We start from the raw sequence: 24,339 nt of genomic DNA, 5'->3' as shown, positions 1-24,339 counted from the left end.
GGATGGAGAGTATGGGGGATGGGATGGAGAGTATGGGGGAGGGGATGGAGAGTATGGGGGAGAGGATGGGATTGGGAGGGGATGGGTGAGAGGGGATGGGTGTGGGAGTGCATGGATGGGGTGGGTGTGGGAGGGGAAATTATCCATAAAGCAGATCTCTAAAATTTTAAACACGAAGCAACAAAATAGGACAACAATCGCAGTGAAAAGGAAAACTTAACAACTCGAGGTTTTGTCTTTCTGAACTTTGACATTCAGCGACTGGCCAAAATTGTCCATCGCAAGTAGAACACCGAAATGCACGAAAATTTGTAAATCATCTTTGCACGTCGCCAATCACTTACGAATTTTGAAGGGGAGTCGCACTGTCATGGAAGGCCACAGTTGCCGAACACGTGGCGACGATCAGCCCCCAAGGAAAAAAAAATGGCGGTAAAACAAGGGGCCTTCATAATAATCAGCATTTTAAACGTCAAGTATGGTTTAAAAGAGAAATAATCTCAAGAAAATTGGGAATAATTTTTTTTTAAACGTCACTTGCAATTTCGCTACTGCGGAGGCAAAAATATTATATAACGTGGGACACAAGGTCGACAGATAAGCTGTGACGCGCCATTTTAGATTCGCGGTTTAAATAAAACTCGATGTGTCGGACAATCTCCAATTGGGATAAAAGTGATAATATAAATACATATATAAAACTAAAAGGTAATAACGAAGGAAACAAAACGCATGGCCAAAATTTTTTTTTTGAATCGTAAAGCAAGTTGTGGGGCCTAGTGTAGTAGTGACGATTGAAAAACGCCTCACCCTAAGCGAAGGCTTCATCCCTCACGTCGACATTTTTTATACTTTAACCTCTACTGCGCGTCCCGGGATATCGCAAATCAAAACCCTTTAACATTCTACTAATAAATCGTCGTTACGTATCAATTTACCCTTACTTGTGGCGTATACTTACCCAATTTCATCGCCAGCCTGGTTAGCCATTGCGTCCGACATCACGACCGAAAGAAAGAAAAGGGGGAGAGAAAGAGAGAGTAACGGGGTTTTCTCGCAGGGGCTTCGGAAACCTTCGGTGGGACGGAAAAATGGGCGGAGTTACGTGTGCTCTGGAAACACCCTTATCCGTGCAATATTCCTTTTTTATCGTTTATATCACGCCTCTAAAATGGAATAATACGTGAAACGAAAAATAACATGAGCGTTCATGGACGAAGTGAGCATTAAAAAAACAAAAAAAACAAAGAAGGCTGGGCGGCGTCGTCCCATTGGTTGCCTATAGTGTTATTGTAACGAGGGGGGAGGGGTATGGGGCACAGATAAAATATTATTTCGTTTGATGAAGAGAAACTATCGTGGGGTATTAAGTGCTTTCTGAGGAAATTAATTTATTACTTCGTGACATTGAGCTGGTCGGGAGCGTCGTTCGCCCGCCTCTGCCTCCTGCAAGGTGAAAGGCAATCGATCTTTGAGTAATTGAACATATTCTCAATACACCGCTTATAAAATAAACTAGCAGGTATCTGCGGACCATTCGCGCAATGTGGTTTCAGGATCTCGACCTCCTCAACCCTCACAAAGCCAATGTCATCAACCCTCCCCCTCCCTCCCAACCTGAAGTCTTCAATCCCCTTCCCACTCCAAGTCTTTATGCCTCGAACTCGCCTCAGTCCCGGGGTTCCCTACCACAACACCCTAACCTCTCCCCCACACTACCACCACACCTTAACCTCTCCCCCACACTACCACAACACTTTAACCTCTCCCCCACACTACCACAACACCTTAACCTCTCCCCCACACTACCACAACACCTTAACCTCTCCCCCACACTACCACAACACCCTAACCTCTCCCCCACACTACCACAACACCTCAACCTCTCCCCACACTACCACAACACCTTAACCTCTCCCCCACACTACCACAACACCTTAACCTCTCCCCCACACTACCCCAACACCCTAACCTCTCCCCCACACTACCACAACACCTTAACCTCTCCCCCACACTACCACAACACCTTAACCTCTCCCCCACACTACCACAACACCCTAACCTCTCCCCCACACTACCACAACACCTCAACCTCTCCCCACACTACCACAACACCTTAACCTCTCCCCCACACTACCACAACACCTTAACCTCTCCCCCACACTACCCCAACACCCTAACCTCTCCCCCACACTACCACAACACCTTAACCTCTCCCCACACTACCACAACACCTTAACCTCTCCCCCACACTACCACAACACCTTAACCTCTCCCCCACACTACCACAACACCTTAACCTCTCCCCCACACTACCACAACACCCTAACCTCTCCCCCACACTACCACAACACCTTAACCTCTCCCTCCCCCCACAACACCACCTTAACCTCTCCCACCCCTACCACACCATCTTTACCTCTCCCACCCCTACCACAGCACCTTAACCTCTCCCACCCCTACCACAACACCTTAACCTCTCCCACCCCTACCACAACACATTAACCTCTCCGTCTCCCCCACAACACTTAAACCTCCCCCTGCTCCTCTCTATGACACCTCAACCCCACCACCACAACACTCATTTTCCCCCAACCCCACAACAACACCTCAACCTCACCCTGCACCCCTCACCACAACACCTCCACCACAACACCTTAGCCTCATTCCCCCCAAACCTCCACCACAACACCTCAATTTCCCTCTGCACCCGTCACCACACCTCAACACCTTCCCCCTCCCACCCCCCCCCCCCCCAACCACGGAAATTTCTCAACCCCTCTCCCACCTCCCTCAAAGTCTAAACCTCCCCCTCCCTGTTATGTCCCATCTTTGCCTTCCCCTTCCAAATTCCAACTTTAAATAATTGCCAACCATGCCAATAAATAAAATCATTACTGCTAAAACAAAAAACCAAGATTAAAATGAACGCAGAAAGGTGTGCCATTGTCTGGCATGGCTCAGGTAGCCGGTAAGTGTCATTGGTATAACATTTGCACATCAAATATGGCCTCGTATAGAAGGAGCTCTATTTTGTTTAGTCTATCCAAAAACAACTTTAAGGTAAAAAAAAAAATTGTATGCAAAGTCGAGGCTCATGTAAGAGCAAACACATTAAACACCAAAAACAGAAACGGACACATAAAACAAAATAAAGGGAGTGGGAGACAAGAGGGGGAGAGAGAGGGAAGCACACAAGCACAACAACAGCAGAGAACAGAGACATCGGGAGATCTGTGGAAGGGGAAGAGCTGGGGGGGGGGGGGGGGGGGGTTAGTGAGGGGGTACACGGTATAAAACAAATGAACACTACTAGGAATTTCAGGAATGAAGTCGGCGATTGAAAGAGGTGGATTTGGGGTGTATTAATGGGGGTAGAAAATATCAAGGTTTTGGATGGGGATAAGATAAGAGATGGTGGCGAACAGCTGTTTTAAAGACCTGGAGGGAGGAGTGGGATTGGAGAGTGAGGGAGTTTGTTCCAGAGGTGGGAGAAAAGAGGATTGAAGGAGTGAAGGTGAGCAGAGAGTCTTGATTTTGGTAGTTTCACCAGACGCGGGGTTGCTGGCAGATCTTGTGCGACCTGCAGGAAAATTTGGGGGACAGAGCCCAGAGAGAGCTGGGGGAGCTAGGCCGGAGAGGAGTCAGTAGAAGTCAGAAAGACCACCAACCTGCCTGCGGTGAGTGAGTGAAAGGCCTTCAGAGTTAGCTTCATCGCAGGAGATTCCAATGATTCTGAACGCTTTGGTTTCAACAGCGTGAAGACGAGCTCGGTGTGAGGCAGGAGCACCAGCCCAGAGAGGAGAGCAGCATTCCATTGAGCTGAGGATGAAAGCCTTGTATGTGGTGAAGAGGTCAGAGGTGCCGAGAACGACTGAACTCTCAAACCTGTCTACCTCCTCCAAATCCTGGTGGCATATGGTCAAATCTGTTTCTGGTGTTTGTTCCCCCTCCCTGACCTCAAAGGGCTGCACAGTTGACACCGCACGTGACAAAGCCGAATACCTCGTCTGTGTTTGCCTCTAAATCTTGTCTCCCAAACCCGTCTCTCTCTGTACCCACCTTACTCAGTCATACCCAGCTAGCTGCTCCTGGACTCTGTGTCCTTCTCTCCTGACAAGGAGGAGAAGTTTCTGTCAAACCTCGACTCTGATTCTGCAACTGGACCAGACGGCATCAGCCCACAGGTCCTGAAATCCTGCTCTGCCGCTCTATCTCACCCTCTCTCTGTTCTTTTCACCCTCTCTTTTGCTCAAGGTCATCTGCCATCATCTTGGAAATCAGCTAACATCACCGCTTTACACAAAAAATGTGCAAAAACAGATCCTTGCAACTACAGACCAATCGGCCTGCTCCCAATTATCAGCAAAGTCATGGAATCCATCATTGCTTCTGATATCAAATCCTTCCTCTTCTCCAATGGCTTGATCTCTGATCATCAATTTGGATTCAGACCAGGTCATTATACTCTGGATATGCTGCTTCTGCTGGCTCAACAATGGATGGAGGTCCTTAATGCGAAACAAAATCAAATGAAAATGAAATGTGAATGAATGAAAATGAATGAAATGCGAAATTTAATCAGACCTGTCTCCCTTGACATATCACGTGCCTTCGACACGGTCTGGCACCCCGACCTGCTCATCAAACTCTCCTCTTATGGTATCCAAGGAAACCTCCACGCATGGCTTGCGGACTTCCTCTCCAGTCACAGTCTGAACAGGAAATCTGTTGGCCCTGAATGGAAATCTTTCATCTCCCCTTCCTGTTCAGGCTGGAGTTCCCCAATGTAGTGTTCTGGGCCCTGTGCTTTTTCTGGTCTTCATCAATGATCTCTCTGACTCTCTTGAAAATCCTCTCTATCTCTTTGCTGATGACTCCATTCTCTGCCGCTCCAATCCTCATCCATCAGATCAGCAGTCTGCAGCCTCCTCACTCTCTGCAGACCTGGACAAAATCACAGACTGGGCAAACAAGTGGAACATGTCTTTCAATCCTGACAAATCCCACACAATTACAATGTCTCTCCGAAAAGACCGACTGGACAACCCTTCCATCTACTTTCTGAACAATCCTCTCCAAGAAGTTCTGTCGCTCAAGCTTTTGGGTGTCAGTATCTGCCAGGATCTTTCTTGGGAAAACCACATTTCCAAGCTGGCCTCCAAAGTCAGTCGCCGACTGGGCATCATCCGTCGTGCGAAGTCCTTCCTTGGCACACCTGAGCTCCTCACCACATACAAGGCTTTCATCCGCAGCTCAATGGAATACTGTTCCCCCCTCTGGGCCGGTGCTCCTGCCTCACACCTAGCTCGGCTTCACGTTGTAGAAACCAAAGCTTTCAGAATCATTGGAATCTCCCGCGATGAAGCTGATTCTGAGGGCTTTTCACTCTCTCACTGCAGGCAGGTTGGTGGTCTTTCTGACTTCTACCAGCTCCTCTCTGGCCTAGCTCCCCCTGCTCTGGCTGTGCTATGTCCCCCAAATATTCCTGCAGGACGCACAGGAACTGCCAGCAACCCTCTTCTGGTGAAACTTCCAAAATCAAGACTCTCTGCTCACCTTCACTCTTTTCTCCTGCCTCTGGAACAAACTCCCTCACTCTCTTCAATCCCACTCATCCCTCCAGGTGTTTAAAATAGCTGTTCACCACCATCTCTTATCTTCCACCATCGAAAACCTTGATCTTTTTTTACCCCCGTTAATGCACGCCAAATCCACCTCTGTCAAACTCCGACTTCATTCCTGAAATTCCTAGTCGTCAATTTGTTGCTCTCTCTCATGCAATTTGTTTTATACTGTGTACCCCTTCCCTCCTCCTCCTTCTCCCCCCCCCCCCCCCCAGCCCTCTCCCTTCCACAGATCTCCCGATGTCCCTGTTCTCCACTCTTGTGCTTGTGTGCTTCCCTCTCTCTCTCTCTCTCTCCCCATCCATTTTTTGTTTTATGGCTCCGTTTATGTTTTTTGTGTTTACGTGCTAATGTGTGTTTAATGTGCTTGCTTTTACACGAGCCTCGATCTTGTAGACAAAATCTATCTATAATTCCAGTAATCTCTGTTTGTACGTCTGTACGTTTGTACGTCTGTACGTTTGTCTGTGACCGCTGTTTCTCGACAACCACGGGTCCGATATACTTTTAACTTGCCAGGTATATTGCTGGGGACCCGAGGATGTGCCTTTTCAAGGTTTCATATTAATCGGACAATTACCTACCGAGCTATGTCCAAAAAACGATTCAACCAATCAGAGAGCAGCGAACGATCGCGTGTGCCGAACGTGGAGGACACACTCTGCCTCGGATGGCACATTTGAGAGCGTATTCATTTATTTCACGTTTGCAAACTATGTTGGCGTTAAACTATGTTTTAAAACTAATAAAACCGAATTTGCGATTCATTCGCTTTCCTGCGCGTTTGTGCACGCGATGGCGATTTCTTTACCAAACTCCGGAAGCCGTTCGCTTTGGACCAAACCATTGCATGTAAATAGAGGGGGGGGATTGTCACCGTACTCGCAAGCCGTTCGCTTTGGACCAAACCATTTCATGTAAATAGAGGGGGGGGATATAATTTTAGATATAGATATAGTACGGGCAATGCCCTAGTAATAATAATTATGATAATAAAGGACTTCGCACGACGGAGGATGCCCATTCGGCGACTGACTTTGGAGGCCAGATTTGAAATGTGGTTTTCCCAAGAAAGATCTTGGCAGATAGTGAGACCCAAAAGCTTTAGTGCAGAACTTCTTGGAGAGGATTGTTGAGAAAGTAGATGGGAGGGTTGTCCAGTCGGTCTTTTCGGAGAGACATAGTGAGATTGTGAGATTTGTCAGGATTGAAAGACATGTTCCACTTGTTTGACCAGTCTGTGATTTTGTCCATGTCTGCAGAGAGTGAGGAGGCTGTAGACTGCCGATCTGAGAGTTGAGCTATGGAGCGGCAGAGAGTGGAGTCATTAGCAAAGAGATAGATAGGATTTTCCAGAGAGTCGGAGAGATCATTGATAAAGACCAGAAAAAGCACGGGGCCCAGAACACTACCTTGAAGAAGGTTTGATTCTTTGTCTGGGCAAAACAACTTTTAGGTTTGTTTCTGTCTATCTAACTTTAGATTTGTTTCTTTGTCTACCCAAAACACCTTTCAGCGTTGTTTCTTTGTCTATATAACTTTGAGGTTTGTTTCTTTGTCTAAATTTCAGGTTTGTTTATTTGTCTCTCTAACTTTAGGTTTGTTTATTTGTCCACTCAAAACACCTTTCAGCTTTGTTTCTGTCTATATAACTTACAGGTTTGTTTCTTTGTCGACTCAAAACAACTTTCAGCTTTGTTTCTGTCGATATAACTTACAGGTTTGTTTCTTTGTCTACTCAAAACAACTTCTAGCTTTGTTTATTTGTCTGCCCGAAATAACTCTCAGCTTTGTTTCTTTGTCTACTCAAAACACCTTTCGGCTTTGTTTCTTTATCTATATAACTTACAGGTTTGTTCATTTGTTGACCCAAAACAACTTTCAGGTTTGTTTCTTTTTCAATCCAAAACAACTTTCAGGTTTGTTTATTTGTCTATTCAAACATTCTGATTTGTTTCTTTTTCTATCCAAAGCAACTTTCAGGTTTGTTTCATTGTCTAAGTTTCAGGTTTGTTTATTTTTCTATCCAAAGCAACTTTCAGGTTTGTTTCATTGTCTAAGTTTCAGGTTTGTTTATTTTTCTATCCAAAGCAACTTTCAGGTTTGTGTCATTGTCTAAGTTTCAGGTTTGTTTATTTTTCTATCCAAAGCAACTTTCAGCTTTGGTTCATTGTCTATCTAAGGTTAATGTTTGTTTCTTTGTCTATCTTCTAAGTTTCAGGTTTGTTTAATTGTTCATCCAAGTTTCAGGTTTGTTTATTTGTTTATTCATACATTCAGATTTGTTTCTTTTTCTATCCAAAGCAACTTTCAGGTTTGTTTCTTTTTCTATCCAAGTTTCAGGTTTGTTTCATTGTCTATCTAAGGTTAATGTTTGTTTCTTTGTCTATCTTCTAAGTTTCAGGTTTGTTTAATTGTTTATTCATACATTCAGATTTGTTTCTTTTTCTATCCAAAGCAACTTTCAGGTTTGTTTCATTGTCTAAGTTTCAGGTTTGTTTAATTGTTCATCCAAGTTTCAGGTTTGTTTATTTGTTTATTCATACATTCAGATTTGTTTCTTTTTCTATCCAAAGCAACTTTCAGGTTTGTTTCATTGTCTAAGTTTCAGGTTTGTTTAATTGTTCATCCAAGTTTCAGGTTTGTTTATTCATACATTCAGATTTGTTTCTTTTTCTATCCAAAGCAACTTTCAGCTTTGGTTCATTGTCTATCTAAGGTTAATGTTTGTTTCTTTGTCTATCTTCTAAGTTTCAGGTTTGTTTCATTGTCTAAGTTTCAGGTTTGTTTATTTGTCTATTCAAACATTCAGATTTCTTTCTTTTTCTATCCAAAGCAACTTTCAGGTTTGTTTCATTGTCTAAGTTTCAAGTTTGTTTCTTTTTCTATCCAAAGCAACTTTCAGGTTTGTGTCATTGTCTAAGTTTCAGGTTTGTTTATTTTTCTATCCAAAGCAACTTTCAGCTTTGGTTCATTGTCTATCTAAGGTTAATGTTTGTTTCATTGTCTATCTTCTAAGTTTCAGGTTTGTTTAATTGTTCATCCAAGTTTCAGGTTTGTTTATTTGTTTATTCATACATTCAGATTTGTTTCTTTTTTTCTATCCAAAGCAACTTTCAGGTTTGTTTCTTTTTCTAGCCAAAGCACCTTTTAGCTTTGGTTCATTGTCGATCTAAGTTTCATCTATATCTATATATCTTTATAATTATAAAATTGAAATCTTGCGTGTTTGTGTGTAACATTCGATCGGTCCGGGGGCGTGGCTTACCCCTTTGAGAGAGTAGTAATATCCACCATCTATCTATAATTCCAGTAATCTCTGTGTGTTTGTTTGTACGTTTGTACGTTTGTACGTTTGTACGTTTGTACGTTTGTTTGTTTGTTTGTCTGTGACCGCTGTTTCTCGACAACCACGGGTCCGATATACTTTTAACTTGCCAGGTATATTGCTGGGGACCCGAGGATGTGCCTTTTCAAGGTTTCATATTAATCGGACAATTACTTACCGAGCTATGTCCAAAAAACGATTCAACCAATCAGAGAGCAGCGAACTATCGCGTGTGCCGAACGTGGCGGACACACTCTGCCTCGGATGGCACATTTGAGAGCGTATTCATTTATTTCACGTTTGCAAACTATGTTGGCGCTATGTTGGCGTTAAACTATGTTTTAAAACTAATAAAAACCCCGGGGGGATTGTCACTGTACTCGCACGAGCAGATGGCGGAAGTGCCTGACCGCCAAGTGAAGTCCGAGCAACTCGCGGTCGAAGGTACTGTAACGGCGTTCGGGCGGGCGAAGCTGCCGGCTAAAGAACGCCAGCGGTTGCCAAGCTCCGTTTTAAAACTAATTAAAACCCCGGGGGGATTGTCACTGTACTCGCAAGCCGTTCGCCGTTCGCTTTGGCGTTGCGAATGGACCAAAACATTTCATGAACCAAACCATTTCATGTAAAGCGTTCGCCGTTCGCTTTGGCGTTGCGAATGGACCAAAACATTTCATGGACCAAACCATTTCATGTAAATAGAGGGGGGGATATAATTTTAGATATAGATATAGTACGGGCATGCCCTAGTTTTATTAACTCGCATAGCTTTGAGGCCTGTTTTGTAGGCCCGTGGTGTCTTGCTCTCTCTCCCAGCTTTATTTCAAATCAAATTCGATATATCGTTTCATTTTTCACAGTCGCTAACATAGTTTTAGACTCGGTTGAAAAAAAACGGGAAGAAAATCGCGCCACGTTGATATACGAAAATACACCGCCTAAAATAACAGGCATACAGTATACAATATATCTTCGTTATTTCATTCAACATTATTACCCGGAAGTAAAATATGTTTCAGGAAATTACCGAGAGATATTTCCTCGATTTTTTTTATTATTTATATGCGCATACACTTTAAATAGGTTTATTTGAAATCTTTAATTTTCACAATGTAATTTATTTGTCATTTGATGATCGGCAAAAATATGTTTCAGGAAATTACCGAGAGATATTTCTTCGATTTTTTAAATTATTACCGCTTCCATCTGATTTCATTTTTATCGATGGTTTTAGACTCGGTAAAAGAAATAATTGAGAACATACACACACACACGGGAAATTGCAGAGATATATTTTAAAAATCGCGCCACGTTGATATACGAAAATACACCGCCTAAAATAACAGGCATACAGTATATATCTTCGTCATTTCATTCAACATTATTACCCGGAAGTAAAATGTTTCAGGAAATTACCGAGAGATATTTCTTCGATTTTTTAAATTATTACCGCTTCCATCTGATTTCATTTTTATCGATGGTTTTAGACTCGGTAAAAGAAATAATTGAGAACATTCACGCACACACGGGAAATTGCAGAGATATATTTTAAAAATCGCGCCACGTTGATATACGAAAATACACTGCCTAAAATAACAGGCATACAGTATATATCTTCGTTATTTCATTCAACATTATTACCCGGAAGTAAAATGTTTCAGGAAATTACCGAGAGATATTTCTTCGATTTTTTAAATTATTTATATGCGCATACACTTTAAATAGGTTTATTTGAAATCTTTAATTGTCACAATGTAATTTATTTGTCATTTGATGATCGGCAAAAATATGTTTCAGGAAATTACCGAGAGATATTTCTTCGATTTTTTTTATTATTACCGCTTCCATCTGATTTCATTTTTATCGATGGTTTTAGACTCGGTAAAAGAAATAATTGAGAACATTCACGCACACACGGGAAATTGCAGAGATATATTTTAAAAATCGCGCCACGTTGATATACGAAAATACACCGCCTAAAATAACAGGCATACAGTATATATCTTCGTTATTTCATTCAACATTATTACCCGGAAGTAAAATGTTTCAGGAAATTACCGAGAGATATTTCTTCGATTTTTAAAATTATTTATATGCGCATACACTTTAAATAGGTTTATTTGAAATCTTTAATTGTCACAATGTAATTTATTTGTCATTTGATGATCGGCAAAACGATAGCACAAAAACAATACTATTTGCAGGAAGAATGTCGTATCAACCCTCCGACGGCGCTACGGACGCTGACAACGAATCACACCTCACGTCTATGGACGCGAATCGCAACATTCCTTCAAGTTCTCGTGCGGAAGCAGTATCTCCGAGGGGTGCTGAAACAGACGATGGGAGATCACGACGTCTTCAGCAGCAACGAGAAAGCCAAAGGAAGAGACGACATGCTGAAACGCCTGAGCAAAGGTCACAGCCACAGCGCCTTCAGCTGCAAAGACAAAGGGCAAGGATGAGAAGGAGTGCTGAGACGGAGGAGGTGAGAGCGCAGCGTCTTCAGGAGGAACGAGAGAGAGATAGGATAAGGGAAGTTCTTGAGACAAGGCAGAGAAACGCGCAGAATGCAAGAAATTTCACTTCTGCTGACGTCGGTGCGATGGACAAGATTTGTCCACATTGTAGAGCGCTTCTTTTCCAAGGTGAAACAGCTCATTTTTGCTGCACGAATGGAAAGGTGTCCTTGGGAAATCTGGGACCTTTACCCCATCAATTACACAATCTGTTTGCCGGCGATGGACCCACAGCAAACGAATTCCGCAGGAACATCAGACAATACAACTGTCTATTTCAAATGACATCATTTGGAGGAAGCCAAGTTTCTCCTCGGCATGGTGCATGGAGCCCATCGGTCATAATTCAGGGTCAAATACATCATCGTATCGGTTCCTTCTTGCCAAATGCGGATGAACAACCGAAATTCCTCCAAATTTATTTATTAGATCCACATGACAGCGTACAGTTGAGGATGCGGATACTCACCAATGCTGGTATTCACCGTGATGTCGTTGGAGCATTAGAGACCGTGCTGAGACAAGTGAATCCTTACGTTCACTCGTTCCGCATGGCACGCGAGGAAATAGGCAATTTGCCAGAGGCGTTCGTTCTTATTGATCCCAACAGGAGACCAGCTGGTGAACATGAGAGGAGGTTCAATGGTCAAATCGCTGATGAAATGGGTGTCATTGTGAAGAATACTGTCGATCCTCAAGCTACAGCGCGTCACATTGTATTGAAAGCAAGAGGAGGAGCGCTGCAAAGTATTTCTGAGTTGCACCGTTCTTACGACGCACTCCAGTATGTTCTCTTCTTCCCATTCGGAGATGACGGATGGCAGCCCGAAATGAACATGACCAATGGCAGGAGATTGACTGCCATGAAATACTACTCCTACCGAATAATGAACCACGAGGATGAGTTCAACTACCTCCTCAGAGGGGGGCGTCTGTTCCAGCAGTATCTTGTTGATATGGCAGCCAAAATGGAAGGCACAAGATTGGCGTTTATAAGACTGAACCAGGCATCGCTGAGGTCTGCTACATACAGTGGCTTCACTGATGCTCTCAATGACAATGACGATTTGTCCAACATCGGACGCCGCATACTACTGTCATCGACATTTGTAGGGGGGCCGAGGTATATGATGGAGCGATGTCAAGATGCCATGATGTACGTAAGAAAATATGGTAACGCGACCTACTTCATCACTATGACGTGTAATCCAAAGTGGCCTGAAATCTCCAATAACCTGTTTCCTCACCAAAGTGAGAACGACAGACCGGATCTCATTGCGAGAGTGTTCGAGTTGAAGAAAACGGTGTTCATTAAATACCTCACTGGATCAGAAAGCTTCTTCGGGAACTGTATCGCTCACGTTGTGTGTGTGGAGTACCAAAAGCGAGGTCTCCCTCACATACACTGTTTGCTGTGGCTCGATGAAGCTTCAAAGCCGAGACCACAAGACTATGATCGATTTGTACAAGCTGAAATACCAGATCCCGATGAAGATCCAGAGGGACACAGACTGGTGTTGAAGCACATGATCCATGGTCCATATTGTTCCACAGCAACTGGATGCTGGAAGAATGGAGCATGCAGACACAGATACCCGCGGTCATATGCTCCGTACACACGGTGCGGAGACGATTCGTACCCCATATATAGAAGAAGATCCCCAGAAATGGGAGGATTTGAAGGGCACCAAGAAGGGAGGCAACGACGACCTGTTACAAATCAGTGGGTTGTTCCCCATAATCTCTATCTCCTGAAAACGTTTGATTGCCACATCAACGTTGAAATATGCTGCTCTATAAAGTCGATCAAGTATGTTATTAAGTATGCCATGAAAGGTAGCGATCAAGCTACGTATGCACTGCGCACAAACGACGAGATAACGGAGTACTTGACGGGTAGATACATTGGACCTTCAGAGGCTGTTGCCTCCATTCTTGGATTCTCAGTCCATGACAGGAAGCCGGCCGTTATCTGTTTAGGAGTACATCTGCCAAATGAACAACAGGTATTTTTTGCTGGGAACGTTCGTGAACAAAGAAATAATCCCAATATGGCCAAAACCACGTTGACAGAGTTTATGGATCTTTGCAAACGTGACCATTTCGCTAAGACACTGTTGTACGTGGATGTTCCGAGATTCTATACATGGACCAAGAAGAGATGGCAACGAAGAAAACAGGGCAGACCGGTGGAGGGCAACCCTGGAATGTTTGAGGATGACATATTGGGACGAGTTTACACTGTTTCACCGCGTACTGGTGACCTGTACTATTTCCGACTACTCCTCCACCACGTGAGAGGGCCGACTTCGTTTGAAGTCCTGAGAACGTGTGATAATGTCATTCTACCCACATTCAAAGACGCTTGCAGAGAAATGGGTTTGCTGCAAGGAGACGCTGTCTGGCGCGAGACTCTGGAGGATGCTGAGAGGACACGCCTTCCCAGACCCATGAGGGATTTGTTCGTTGTGCTCCTCACACAAAGTGAAGTCGACAATCCATTGGATCTATGGGAACGTTTCAAGGACGCTATGGCTGAAGATTATCTTCTAGCTCATCGACGATCTGCAAATGATCCCAATATTGCCATCAACGAGCGCCATCATGATTTGGCTCTATCGTATTTGCAGCAGAAACTGCAATTGTTGAACAGAACTGTTGCACATTTTCACTTGCCGACTCCAACGACTGTTCTTCGTCATGAAGGGATTGCCAACATTCACCTACTGAGAGAACTCCAATACGACACGGAGGAACAACAGCGAATCGTAGACGAAAGGCAGCTTCTGCTCAATGATGAGCAGAGAGTTGTCTATGACTTTGCGTGCGGTTGCATCCGCACGAATCAGTCATCAATGATTTTCATTGACGCGCCTGGAGGCACAGGGAAGACGTTTCTTATTAACCTGATTCTCTCTAAAGTGAGAGCGAGTGGAGAAGTTGCCCTTGCGGTGGCCTCATCTGGCATAGCTGCTACCCTCATGCCTGGTGGAAGAACAGCGCACTCAAGGTTCCAAATCCCTCTGACACCGAGGGAAGATGGCGTATGCAACAACGATAAAAATTCCACTATCGCAGACCTCTTTCGAAGTACAAAACTCATCGTGTGGGATGAGTGTCCTATGATCAGGAGAGAGAGTTTCGAGGCTGTGGATCGCACGTTGCGTGATGTATGTGACAAAGACGAGCCTTTTGGAGGGATCTTGACGATATGCTGTGGTGATTTCCATCAACTTCTGCCCGTGGTGAAAAGAGGGTGTGATGCTGACGTTGAGAATGCGTGCATAAAGAAGTCCTACTTATGGCAGAGCTTTGGAATGTTTCACTTGAGAACTAATATGCGACTGACCGACGGAAGTGGGCAGTTTTCAAGATTTTTGCTCGACATCGGCGAGGATAGAATCGAGAAAAATGCGGATGATGAGATAGATTTGCCAGAGGATATACTGCTGACAGCGAGTGGGCTCGATGAGTGCATCAATACCATATATCCATCATTTGCCAATCCGATGGAGGTTTTTTCAGCAAGGTCTATATTAGTGCCCCTCAACGATATGATGCGAAACATCAATTCAAGATGCATCACAAGGTTCCCTGGTGCTAGCAAGGAGTATGCTGCGTTCAACAGTGTGACTGAGGGTACTGATGCGACGCACTTCCCAACGGAATTCCTAGATTCCGTTGAAGTCTCGGGATTGCCGCCGCACAACCTCAAGCTCAAAAAAGGATCCCCTATCATTTTGATGCGGAACTTGGACCCTCCGAAACTTTGCAACGGGACGCGCATGATTGTTGAGGACATGCTTTGAAATATTATAGTTGCGAGGATCATAAGTTCAACGTTTGAAGGCGAAACTGTAATGCTCCCTCGGATCCGACTAAATCTGTCGGAAGCTGAGGATATCCCTTTGCAGCGCTGCCAGTTCCCCATACAATCCTGCTTCGCAATGACGATCCATAAGGCGCAAGGGCAAACTATGGAGAATGTGCTGGTCTACCTGGAGAAACCGGTCTTCCAGCATGGTCAGCTGTATGTGGCGCTCAGTCGAGGGAAGAGGAAAGAGAACGTGCGAGTTTATGTAAATGGAGGATCGTCGACAAAGAACATCGTCATCAGAAGTGTCCTCTGACAACAAAATCGTGGTAGTCCACGGGTCGCGTGTTTTTTCTAAAAAAAAAAAAAAAAAAAATACGTGATCGGAGATAAGGGCCGAAATCACGTGTCACAGATAAGTGATTTAGAACGCTGGAGAGGTGAGCCTTATGGCTTGCTGGCCCAAATAATCTCCCTGATGATGTCCAGCGTTCGCTTTAGTTCTATTCTCATATCTATTCAAACTGACTGACCCAATGGGTCATGGGTCGTCTAGTGTTTGTTTCTTTTTCTATCTTCTAAGTTTCAGGTTTGTTTCTTTTTCTATCCAAAGCAACTTTCAGCTTTGGTTCATTGTCTATCTAAGGTTAATGTTTGTTTCTTTGTCTATCTTCTAAGTTTCAGGTTTGTTTAATTGTTCATCCAAGTTTCAGGTTTGTTTATTTGTTTATTCATACATTCAGATTTGTTTCTTTTTTTCTATCCAAAGCAACTTTCAGGTTTGTTTCTTTTTCTAGCCAAAGCACCTTTTAGCTTTGGTTCATTGTCGATCTAAGTTTCATGTTTGTTTCTTTTTCCATCTTCTAAGTTTCAGGTTTGTTTCTTTTTATAGCCAAAGCACCTTTCAGCTTTGGTTCATTGTCGATCTAACTTTCATGTTTGTTTCATTGTCTATCTTCTAAGTTTCAGGTTTGTTTATTTGTCTATTCAAACATTCAGATTTGTTTATTTTTCTATCTAAAACAACTTTCAGCTTTGGTTCATTGTCTAACTTTCAGGTTTCTTTCATTGTTTGTCTTATACGTTTCAGGTTTGTTTCTTTGTCTATCTAAGTTTCAGGTTTGCTTCATTGTCTATCCAAGTTTTAGGTTTGTTTATTTGTCTATTCAAACATTCAGATTTGTTTCTTTGTCTATCCAAAGCAACTTTCAGCTTTGGTTCATTGTCTAACTTTCAGGTTTCTTTCATTGTTTGTCTTATACGTTTCAGGTTTGTTTCTTTGTCTATCTAAGTTTCAGGTTTGTTTATTTGTCAATTCAAACATTCAGATTTGTTTATTTTTCTATCCAAAGCAACTTTCAGCTTTGGTTCATTGTCTAACTTTCAGGTTTCTTTCATTGTTTGTCTTATACGTTTCAGGTTTGTTTCTTTGTCTAAGTTTCAGGTTTGTTTCATTGTTTGTCTTATACGTTTCAGGTTTGTTTCATTGTCTATCCAAGTTTTAGGTTTGTTTATTTGTCTATTCAAACATTCAGATTTGTTTCTTTTTCTTTCAAAGCAACTTTCAGGTCTGTTTCTTTGTCTATAACTTCCAGGTTTCAAACGTCTCCAACATCCCATTTCAAAACTGTCAATCTTCTTTCTTATTCCCTATCCATGATTCATATCCACACATTGTAACTGGAAATACCAGATCATCCACCAGCCTCCTCTTTGAGTTGTCACATTTTGTCTTTCCACATCTTTATCGACCCTGACATTCCTGTTCTCCCCAATTCAGACCCTCTATTAATGTCTCCTCTACATTATCCACTCACTTCAATATTAGAACACAGGAAGATTCATATTTCCACGTGATCGTCTCCCATTCTGAACACATCGATCTTCACATCGTAAGATTTTAATCTTTTTTAAATAAAGGCTTTAATCTTTGTGTGTGTGTGTGTGTGTGTGTGTGTGTGTGTGTGTGTGTGTGTGTGTGTGTGTGTGTGTGTGTAGGTCAGTTGATAAGATTTTTTCAGTGTGTATACCTAGGTTTAAGGCACCCAGGAAATCATCAAAATTACTTAAATAAGCACAAAGTAATCAGGTAATCCAGTAAGCCAGGTTTGCCAGCCCATTAGGCATTTGTTGTCTTATACAGTTAGTCGCTATTCATCGTCATCCTCCGACTCCTCTGGAAGAAACTTATGTGGATTGTCACATTCTTCTTTAGCATGCCTAATGGTACCAGAATCCATTGAAAAACCTTTTGTATCAATTTTGTTGGGGTTCAACCATATATTGACCCCTCTATACTTTTCGGTATCCACGAGACTCCAGAAATTTGTGACAGATTGCCTTAAGTTTCAACTGAATGTCATTTTGAAGGCTGATAATATGGATTTTGTTTATGCATACATGTACCAAATAATATACATATTCCTTTTGAGATGAAAATAAATTGTTTGTTTTGGACAAATAGTCTGTTGGACAAATAGGACAAATAAACCCCCCCCCCCCTCCCCAATATAAAATAGTCTGTCCCTTGCCATAACCTCTCAAGCTTTGTACAAACCTTTGTCTGTAATGATCACTGAATACTGTGGACTGGAGTCACAGGTGGCAGTGGTGTAGACACATTACACTCTTATCTCCAATCTGAAACACACACTTCGTTCATTAGCTGGTGAGTCGGAGGATGACGATGAATAGCGACTAACTGTATAAGACAACAAATGCCTAATGGGCTGGTAAACCTGGCTTACTGGATTACCTGATTACTTTGTGCTTATTTAAGTAATTTTGATGATTTCCTGGGTGCCTTAAACCTAGGTATAAAAAAAAAAAAAAAAAAAAAAACAAACAAAAAAAAAACCACCTTTAGAGGCCATTTTTCCCCGCAAGCTGGGGTTGGCCTTTTTCGGGAACTGTGGTTGTTGTTGTTTTTCGGTCCCCTTTTTGAAGCAATGTTTTACGGCCGGATGCCCTTCCTGACGCCAACCCTTTTTGCCGCCTTTAACGACAAGCAGGGAATTACCAGTGAACTGGTACTCAATTTGCCGACCTCGGAAGGATGACAGGCTGAGTCAACCCCCCTGGCGTTAATTCAGCGATTGACTGGGATTCGAACCCAGGTATCCTAGGAATCCTAAGCCGGCACCCTAGCCGCTAGCCCAACACCAGGGATTCCTTAAACCTACGTATACACTGAAAAAATCTCTCTAGGTTGACTACTATTCGACAGAGCCATTTTAGTGGATCAGGATGTCACCTTGGGATGCCATCTTGGACTTGTGAATAAATAATTAACTGATGGTAATTTCATTGATTCAATTGGATTCCTTGGGCCCTAAAACCTAAGGTTAGACACCAATCGATCTCGCGAGATCTTGGAGACGGTGGGAGGGATTTTCGAAGCTCCACTCGGTCTCCACGTTATTCGAAGTTAAGTCTGTTCACAATTGTATTTTGTCGAAACTGTATTGATCTTTCGGTGTGTGAAGTTATTGTGTGCAACTTTGGTTGTTTCTCGGTGTTTATCTTTCATAAATTGATCGTCTGTTTGCCGTGTCGCGAGCAAGGCCTTTGCCGCATCGCGAACGATTTGAAATCAAAGTTAAGTGATTGTTCCCATTTGTATTTTCGTTAAAACTGTATTTATTTATGGTGTTGTACGTATATTGTGTCCCGACGAAGATTTTTCGGTGCAAATCTTTCATACCTGTATTGAAAATCGTGTTAATTCGTGTCGTGTCTTGAGGCCTTGTACAGTATACACTGTACAACCTTGAGGCTTTGTTTTTCTCTCGGCGGTCCGTCGTTTGTGATCCAATAACTTTCGTTCTCTGTATTCCCAGTCTTTTCACCCATAGCCTACTTCCTTGTGTAAATCTCAACTCAAAAAAAAAAAACATTTCCTTCTCTTATTCGTTTATTCATTCTTATTCGTTCGTTCGTTCTTCGACCACGTGTTTCTCCCCCATTTCCCCAGATAGTTTTCACTGTTATTAACCTTCAATGTTTACACTTTCCCCTCAAGTTATGTATTCCGTCATATTTTATAACACCTTTTTCTTCTTCTTCTTTAAAAGGCTGCTTTCGACTTGCTCACCAAATCAATTCATCCCAAAAAAAATATCCATCTCCTATAGTGCCTTTTTTCTACATTCCCTAAACTCTCCTGCACTCCATCCTCCATCCAGCGTCCTTAAACGTATTTTTAACTCGAAGGTCACAAGAAACTAATTTTGCAATAAATGTTCGTTTCCCATAAATCGTACACTTTCTAAAATCCAATCTCACCCCTCCCCTCCAAATCTTCCCCATAACCCCTCCCCTCCAAATCTTCCCCATCACCCCTCCCCTCCAAATCTTCCCCATCACCCATCCCTTTCAAATCTCCCCCCTTGCCCCCTCCCTCCTAAATTACTCCCTCACCCCTCCCCGCCAAGACGCCCCCTCGCCCCTCCCCTCCTAGACTCCTCCCTCACCCCTCCCCTCCAAATCTCCCCCATATCCCATCCCTTTCAAATCCCTCCCCTTGTCCCTTCCCTCCCAAACTCCCCCCTCACCCCTCCCCTTCAAATCTCCCCACCCTCATTTCTTCTCAATTTCCCCCCTCTCACTCCCCCTCCTCAAAGCGTCCTCCCCGCTTCTTCCCCCTTCCAACTCTCACCTCCATCTCCCCCAACCTTCTGCCTCGCTCTTCCCCCTCCTCAAATAACACCTCATTGTGCCACACCCAATCACCATCAAACCTTTTGTCCGCCCCATCCTTCCCTTTCTCCGAGCTATTCTGAAATCTCTGACACACCTTCAACAGCTCTCCCTACCTCTTCCACCTCTTCCACATCTTACCCTACCCCTCCTCCCCCCTGTTCTGTATCTGATGCTCCCCCTTCCTCTTCATTAACGGTATGGACCTCAAACATCCGGGGCCTTCGTTCAAACTTAACTGATCTCTCCATACAGGTTGCTTCTGTCAAACCAGATGTGATCTGCTTAACAGAAACTTTCCTCCTTTATGATGTCTCTGATTCCTTAGTATCTCTCCCGGGCTACTCCCTCCTCCGGTATGATAGACCTGAGCCTCGTCCTGGAGGCGGGGTTGCTATCTTTATCAAAAACTCTCTTCCTCACTCGCCCTGCACTGCACTCTCTCCACCTCACCCCCAGGAATACCTCTGGCTACGGCTTCCCCTTCGCTCCCACCTCTTGTTCATATGTGTGTTGTACCGTCCACCAAACAGTGATGACTCCATCTACATCTCGCTGTCTGATAATATGGACCAACTTCTATCTACTCATCCCAACTCTCTCTTCCTCATATGTGGTGATTTCAACTGTCATCATGCCAGTTGGCTGGGTGTGGGTACCTCTCTCACCAGCCATGGCTCCTCAGCAAAGGACTTCTGCGACTCACTGGGACTGACACAATCTGTCAATTTCCCGACCCGGATCTCAGTCAACGGAACATCTTCTCTTCTGGACTTGGTTATGACTAACTTCCCTGAAAATGTCTGCTGCTCTTCTTCTGCTCCAATCGGATCATCTGATCATGTCCTTGTTAAAGTGGACATCTCTCTGACCATCCTCAGGGAGCCTGCTCAGCGTCGACGAGTCTGGCATTTCACTCAGGCCAACTGGCACGGTCTTCAAGCAGCCATCAATCATCTGGACTGGTCTCCCATCTCTACCACCTCTGACATCAACTCATCCTGGGAATTCTTCCAAAGTAAATTGCTCTCTCTCATGCACAGATTTATCCCATCTCGTCTTCAGTTGTCATACCCTTCCTCCCGTCCATGGTACACGGAATCTTGTGGTGAGGCTGTTGCCCAGAAACAACTTGCCTTCGTCTACTGGAAAGCAAATCCAACGGAAGGAAATCTCATTTCCTTTCACAAAGCCCGAAACAAGTGTGTGTCCACCCTCAGGAGAGCCAGGAAACAATATCTCTCCGTTCTCAAGACCGAACTCTCTTATCTGTCTCCCTCTTCCAAATCCTGGTGGCGTCTGGTCAAATCCGTTTCTGGTGTTTGTTCCCCCTCCATCCCCTCCCTTACCTCAAACGGCTACACAGCTGACTCCGCATGTGAAAAAGCTGAATGCCTCAACTCTGTGTCTGCCTCTAAATCTTGTGTCCCAAACCCATCCCTCTCTGTACCCACCATACCCAGTCGTACCCTGCTGCTCCTGGACTCCGTGTCCTTTCCTCCTGACAAGGTGGAAAAGTTTCTGTCAACCCTCGACTCTGATTCTGCAACTGGACCCGACGGCATCAGCCCACGGGTCCTAAAATCCTGCTCTGCCGCTCTATCTCACCCTCTCTCTGTTCTCTTCACCCTCTCTTTTGCTCAAGGTCAACTGCCATCTGCTTGGAAATCAGCCAACATCACCGCTTTGCACAAAAAAGGTGCAAAAACAGATCCTAGCAACTACAGACCAATCAGCCTTCTCCCAATTATCAGCAAAGTCATGGAATCCATCATTGCTTCGGATATGAAATCTTTCCTCTTCTCCAATGGCTTGATCTCTGATCATCAATTTGGTTTCAGACCAGGTCACTCTACTCTGGACATGCTGCTTCTGCTGTCTCAACAATGGATGGAGGTCCTCAATGCCAAACAGGAAATTAGAGCTGTCTCCCTTGACATATCACGTGCCTTCGACACGGTCTGGCACCCCGCTCTGCTCACTAAACTCTCCTCCTTTGGTATCCATGGAAATCTCCACGCATGGCTGGCGGACTTCCTCTCTAGTCGTCGTCAACGTGTGGCCCTGAATGGGTTTCTCTCATCTCCTCTTCCTGTTCAGGCTGGAGTTCCTCAAGGCAGTGTTCTGGGCCCCGTGCTTTTTCTGGTCTTCATCAATGATCTCTCTGACTCTCTTGAAAATCCTCTCTATCTCTTTGCTGATGACTCCACTCTCTGCCGCTCCATTCCTCTTCCCTCGGATCGGCAGTCTGCAGCCTCCTCACTCTCTGAAGACCTGGACAAAATCACAGACTGGTCAAACAAGTGGAACATGTCTTTCAATCCTGACAAATCTCACACTCTTACTATGTCTCTCTGAAAAGATCGACTGGACAACCCTCCCATCTACTTTCTCAACAATCCTCTCCAAGAAGTTCTGTCGCTCAAGCTTTTGGGTCTCACTATCTGCCATGATCTTTCTTGGGAAAACCACATTTCCAAGCTGGCCTCCAAAGCCAGTCGCCGACTGGGCATCCTCCGTCGTGCGAAGTCCTTCCTCGGCACACCTGAGCTCCTCACCACATACAAGGCTTTCATCCGCAGCTCAATGGAATACTGTTCTCCCCTATGGGCCGGTGCTCCTGCCTCACACCTAGCTCGGCTTCACGCTGTTGAAACCAAAGCTTTCAGAATTATTGGAATCTCCCACGATGAAGCTATCTCTGAGGGCCTTTCACTCACTCACCGCAGGCAGGTAGGTGGTCTTTCTGTCTTCTACCGACTCCTCTCCGGCCTTGCACCCCCAGCTCTCTCTGTGCTCTGTCCCCCAAATATTCCTACAGGTCGCACAAGATCTGCCAGCAACCCTCTGATGGTTAAACTGCCGAAATCTCGGCTCTCTGCTCACCTTCACTCTTTCATTCCTCTTTTCTCCCGCCTCTGGAACAAACTCCCTCACTCCCTTCAATCCCACTCCTCCCTCCAGGTCTTTAAAACAGCTGTTCACCACCATCTCTTATCTTCCCCCATCCAAAACCTTGATCTTTTCTACCCCCGCTAATTCACCCCAGATCCACCTTGTTTGAAATTCCAACTTCTTTCCTGGAAGTCCTGGCAGTGTCCATATGTTTTATACCTCTCCCACCGCCCCCTTCCCATGCCCCCCCCCCCCCCAAAGCCCTCGCCCTCTCTCAGATCTCTCGATGTCACCATGTCTCTCGGTCCCTGCTCTCAAATGTTGTTTGTGTCCTTCCCCCTCTCTCCCCATCTTGTCTACCGCTCCCGATGTTATATGTTTTATGTGTCGGTTTGTCTTTCTGTGTGATAATGTTCGCTCTTTCACGAGCCTCGATCTTGTATACAAAAAAAAACCAAAAAAAAAAAACCACCTTTCTAGGTTGAATAATAATTGAGATATGGCCATTTTAAGCTCCTGGCGGCCATCTTGGACGCCATCTTTAAAATGACCCCTTTCCGGAAGTCAGATGTTACTAGATTTTTTAGTATGTTATTTAGCATGCCCAATGGTACCAGAATCCATTGAAAAACCTTTTGTATCAATTTTTTGGGGGTTAGGTGAGTTTTTTTCGTATATTGACCCTACTATTATTTCCTCTGCCACCGAAGGTGGACGGAGGTTGTGTTTTCACCCCTCTCTGTGAGCAGGATATGTTAAAAAGTTATGGACGGATTTGGACGAAACTCGGTGTACAGGTTGGATGTGTGACAAGGAGAAAATGATTCGATTTTGGTTAAGATCCAGATCCGGATCCAAGAAATTTCAAAAGTGATTCTTCACCATTGAGAGAAGGGCGAACAAAATGATATTTAGCACGATATCTCAAAAATATGTGGACGGGTTACAATAAAGCTTGATGGATGAGTTGGGTTGGTGGCAAAAACAAGCAGATTCGATTTTTAAGGCCCTGTTTCACAGGCAGGGTTATTCATGAATGTGTGTGCCGTCCGTCAGATGGATGTTAAAGGGGCTGCCGACATTTGTTAGTGGATGTTAAGGATCCCAAGGTGTCCTTCACAAAGAATAGGTGAGCTATCGCTGTCACTGTGAATAAATCCCAAATTCTTGCCCTGACTTCCTGTGTCGGAGTGGCAAACGACCATCCAGGATTGTAACCTTAGCGAAGAAAATGCTTTGGCAGAACCGTCTCTCTGTATAGAGAATGGTACATAGTTCACTTCCTCATTTAATCGGGCTATCACAGACATATCAACAAGCAATGAAGGAAGTATGAATATTATGCCACTATCTGTTCCAAATGTGACCAATGGATCATGACACTTCTGAAAATGCGGTTACAAGCGGAAAAATGCCAATATCTATTTCCACTATAACTCATACATAAACAATATTTTGGTT

At 44.1% G+C, this 24,339-nt stretch overlaps 1 protein-coding gene across 8 annotated transcripts in view; it reads right to left on the bottom strand.

Annotated features, from left to right (window-relative positions):
* Positions 1 to 1,094, bottom strand: part of DAZAP1 (DAZ associated protein 1) — a 34,973-nt gene extending 33,879 nt beyond the window's left edge. For 2 of the 8 annotated variants that reach the window (XM_078786416.1, XM_078786414.1), the window contains exons 1-2: positions 962 to 1,053; positions 345 to 365 (exon numbers count right to left, since the gene is read on the bottom strand). In XM_078786416.1, coding sequence (XP_078642542.1) covers positions 345 to 365; positions 962 to 1,002 — 62 coding nt within the window. In that variant the 5' untranslated portion in view covers positions 1,003 to 1,053. Of the gene's footprint in view, positions 1 to 344; positions 366 to 961 lie in introns of all 8 variants that reach the window. The other 6 variants (XM_078786418.1, XM_078786412.1, XM_078786413.1 and 3 more) reach the window with 6 other exon arrangements.
* Positions 1,095 to 24,339: the final 23,245 nt, after the last annotated feature.

Source organism: Myxine glutinosa, chromosome 11, assembly GCF_964187855.1.
Source record: "Myxine glutinosa chromosome 11, kmMyxGlut1.1, whole genome shotgun sequence".
NCBI classification, from domain to species: Eukaryota; Metazoa; Chordata; class Myxini; order Myxiniformes; family Myxinidae; genus Myxine; species Myxine glutinosa.
Note: the sequence above shows the minus strand (reverse complement) of the source record. Positions and strands in the feature narration are given on the sequence as shown.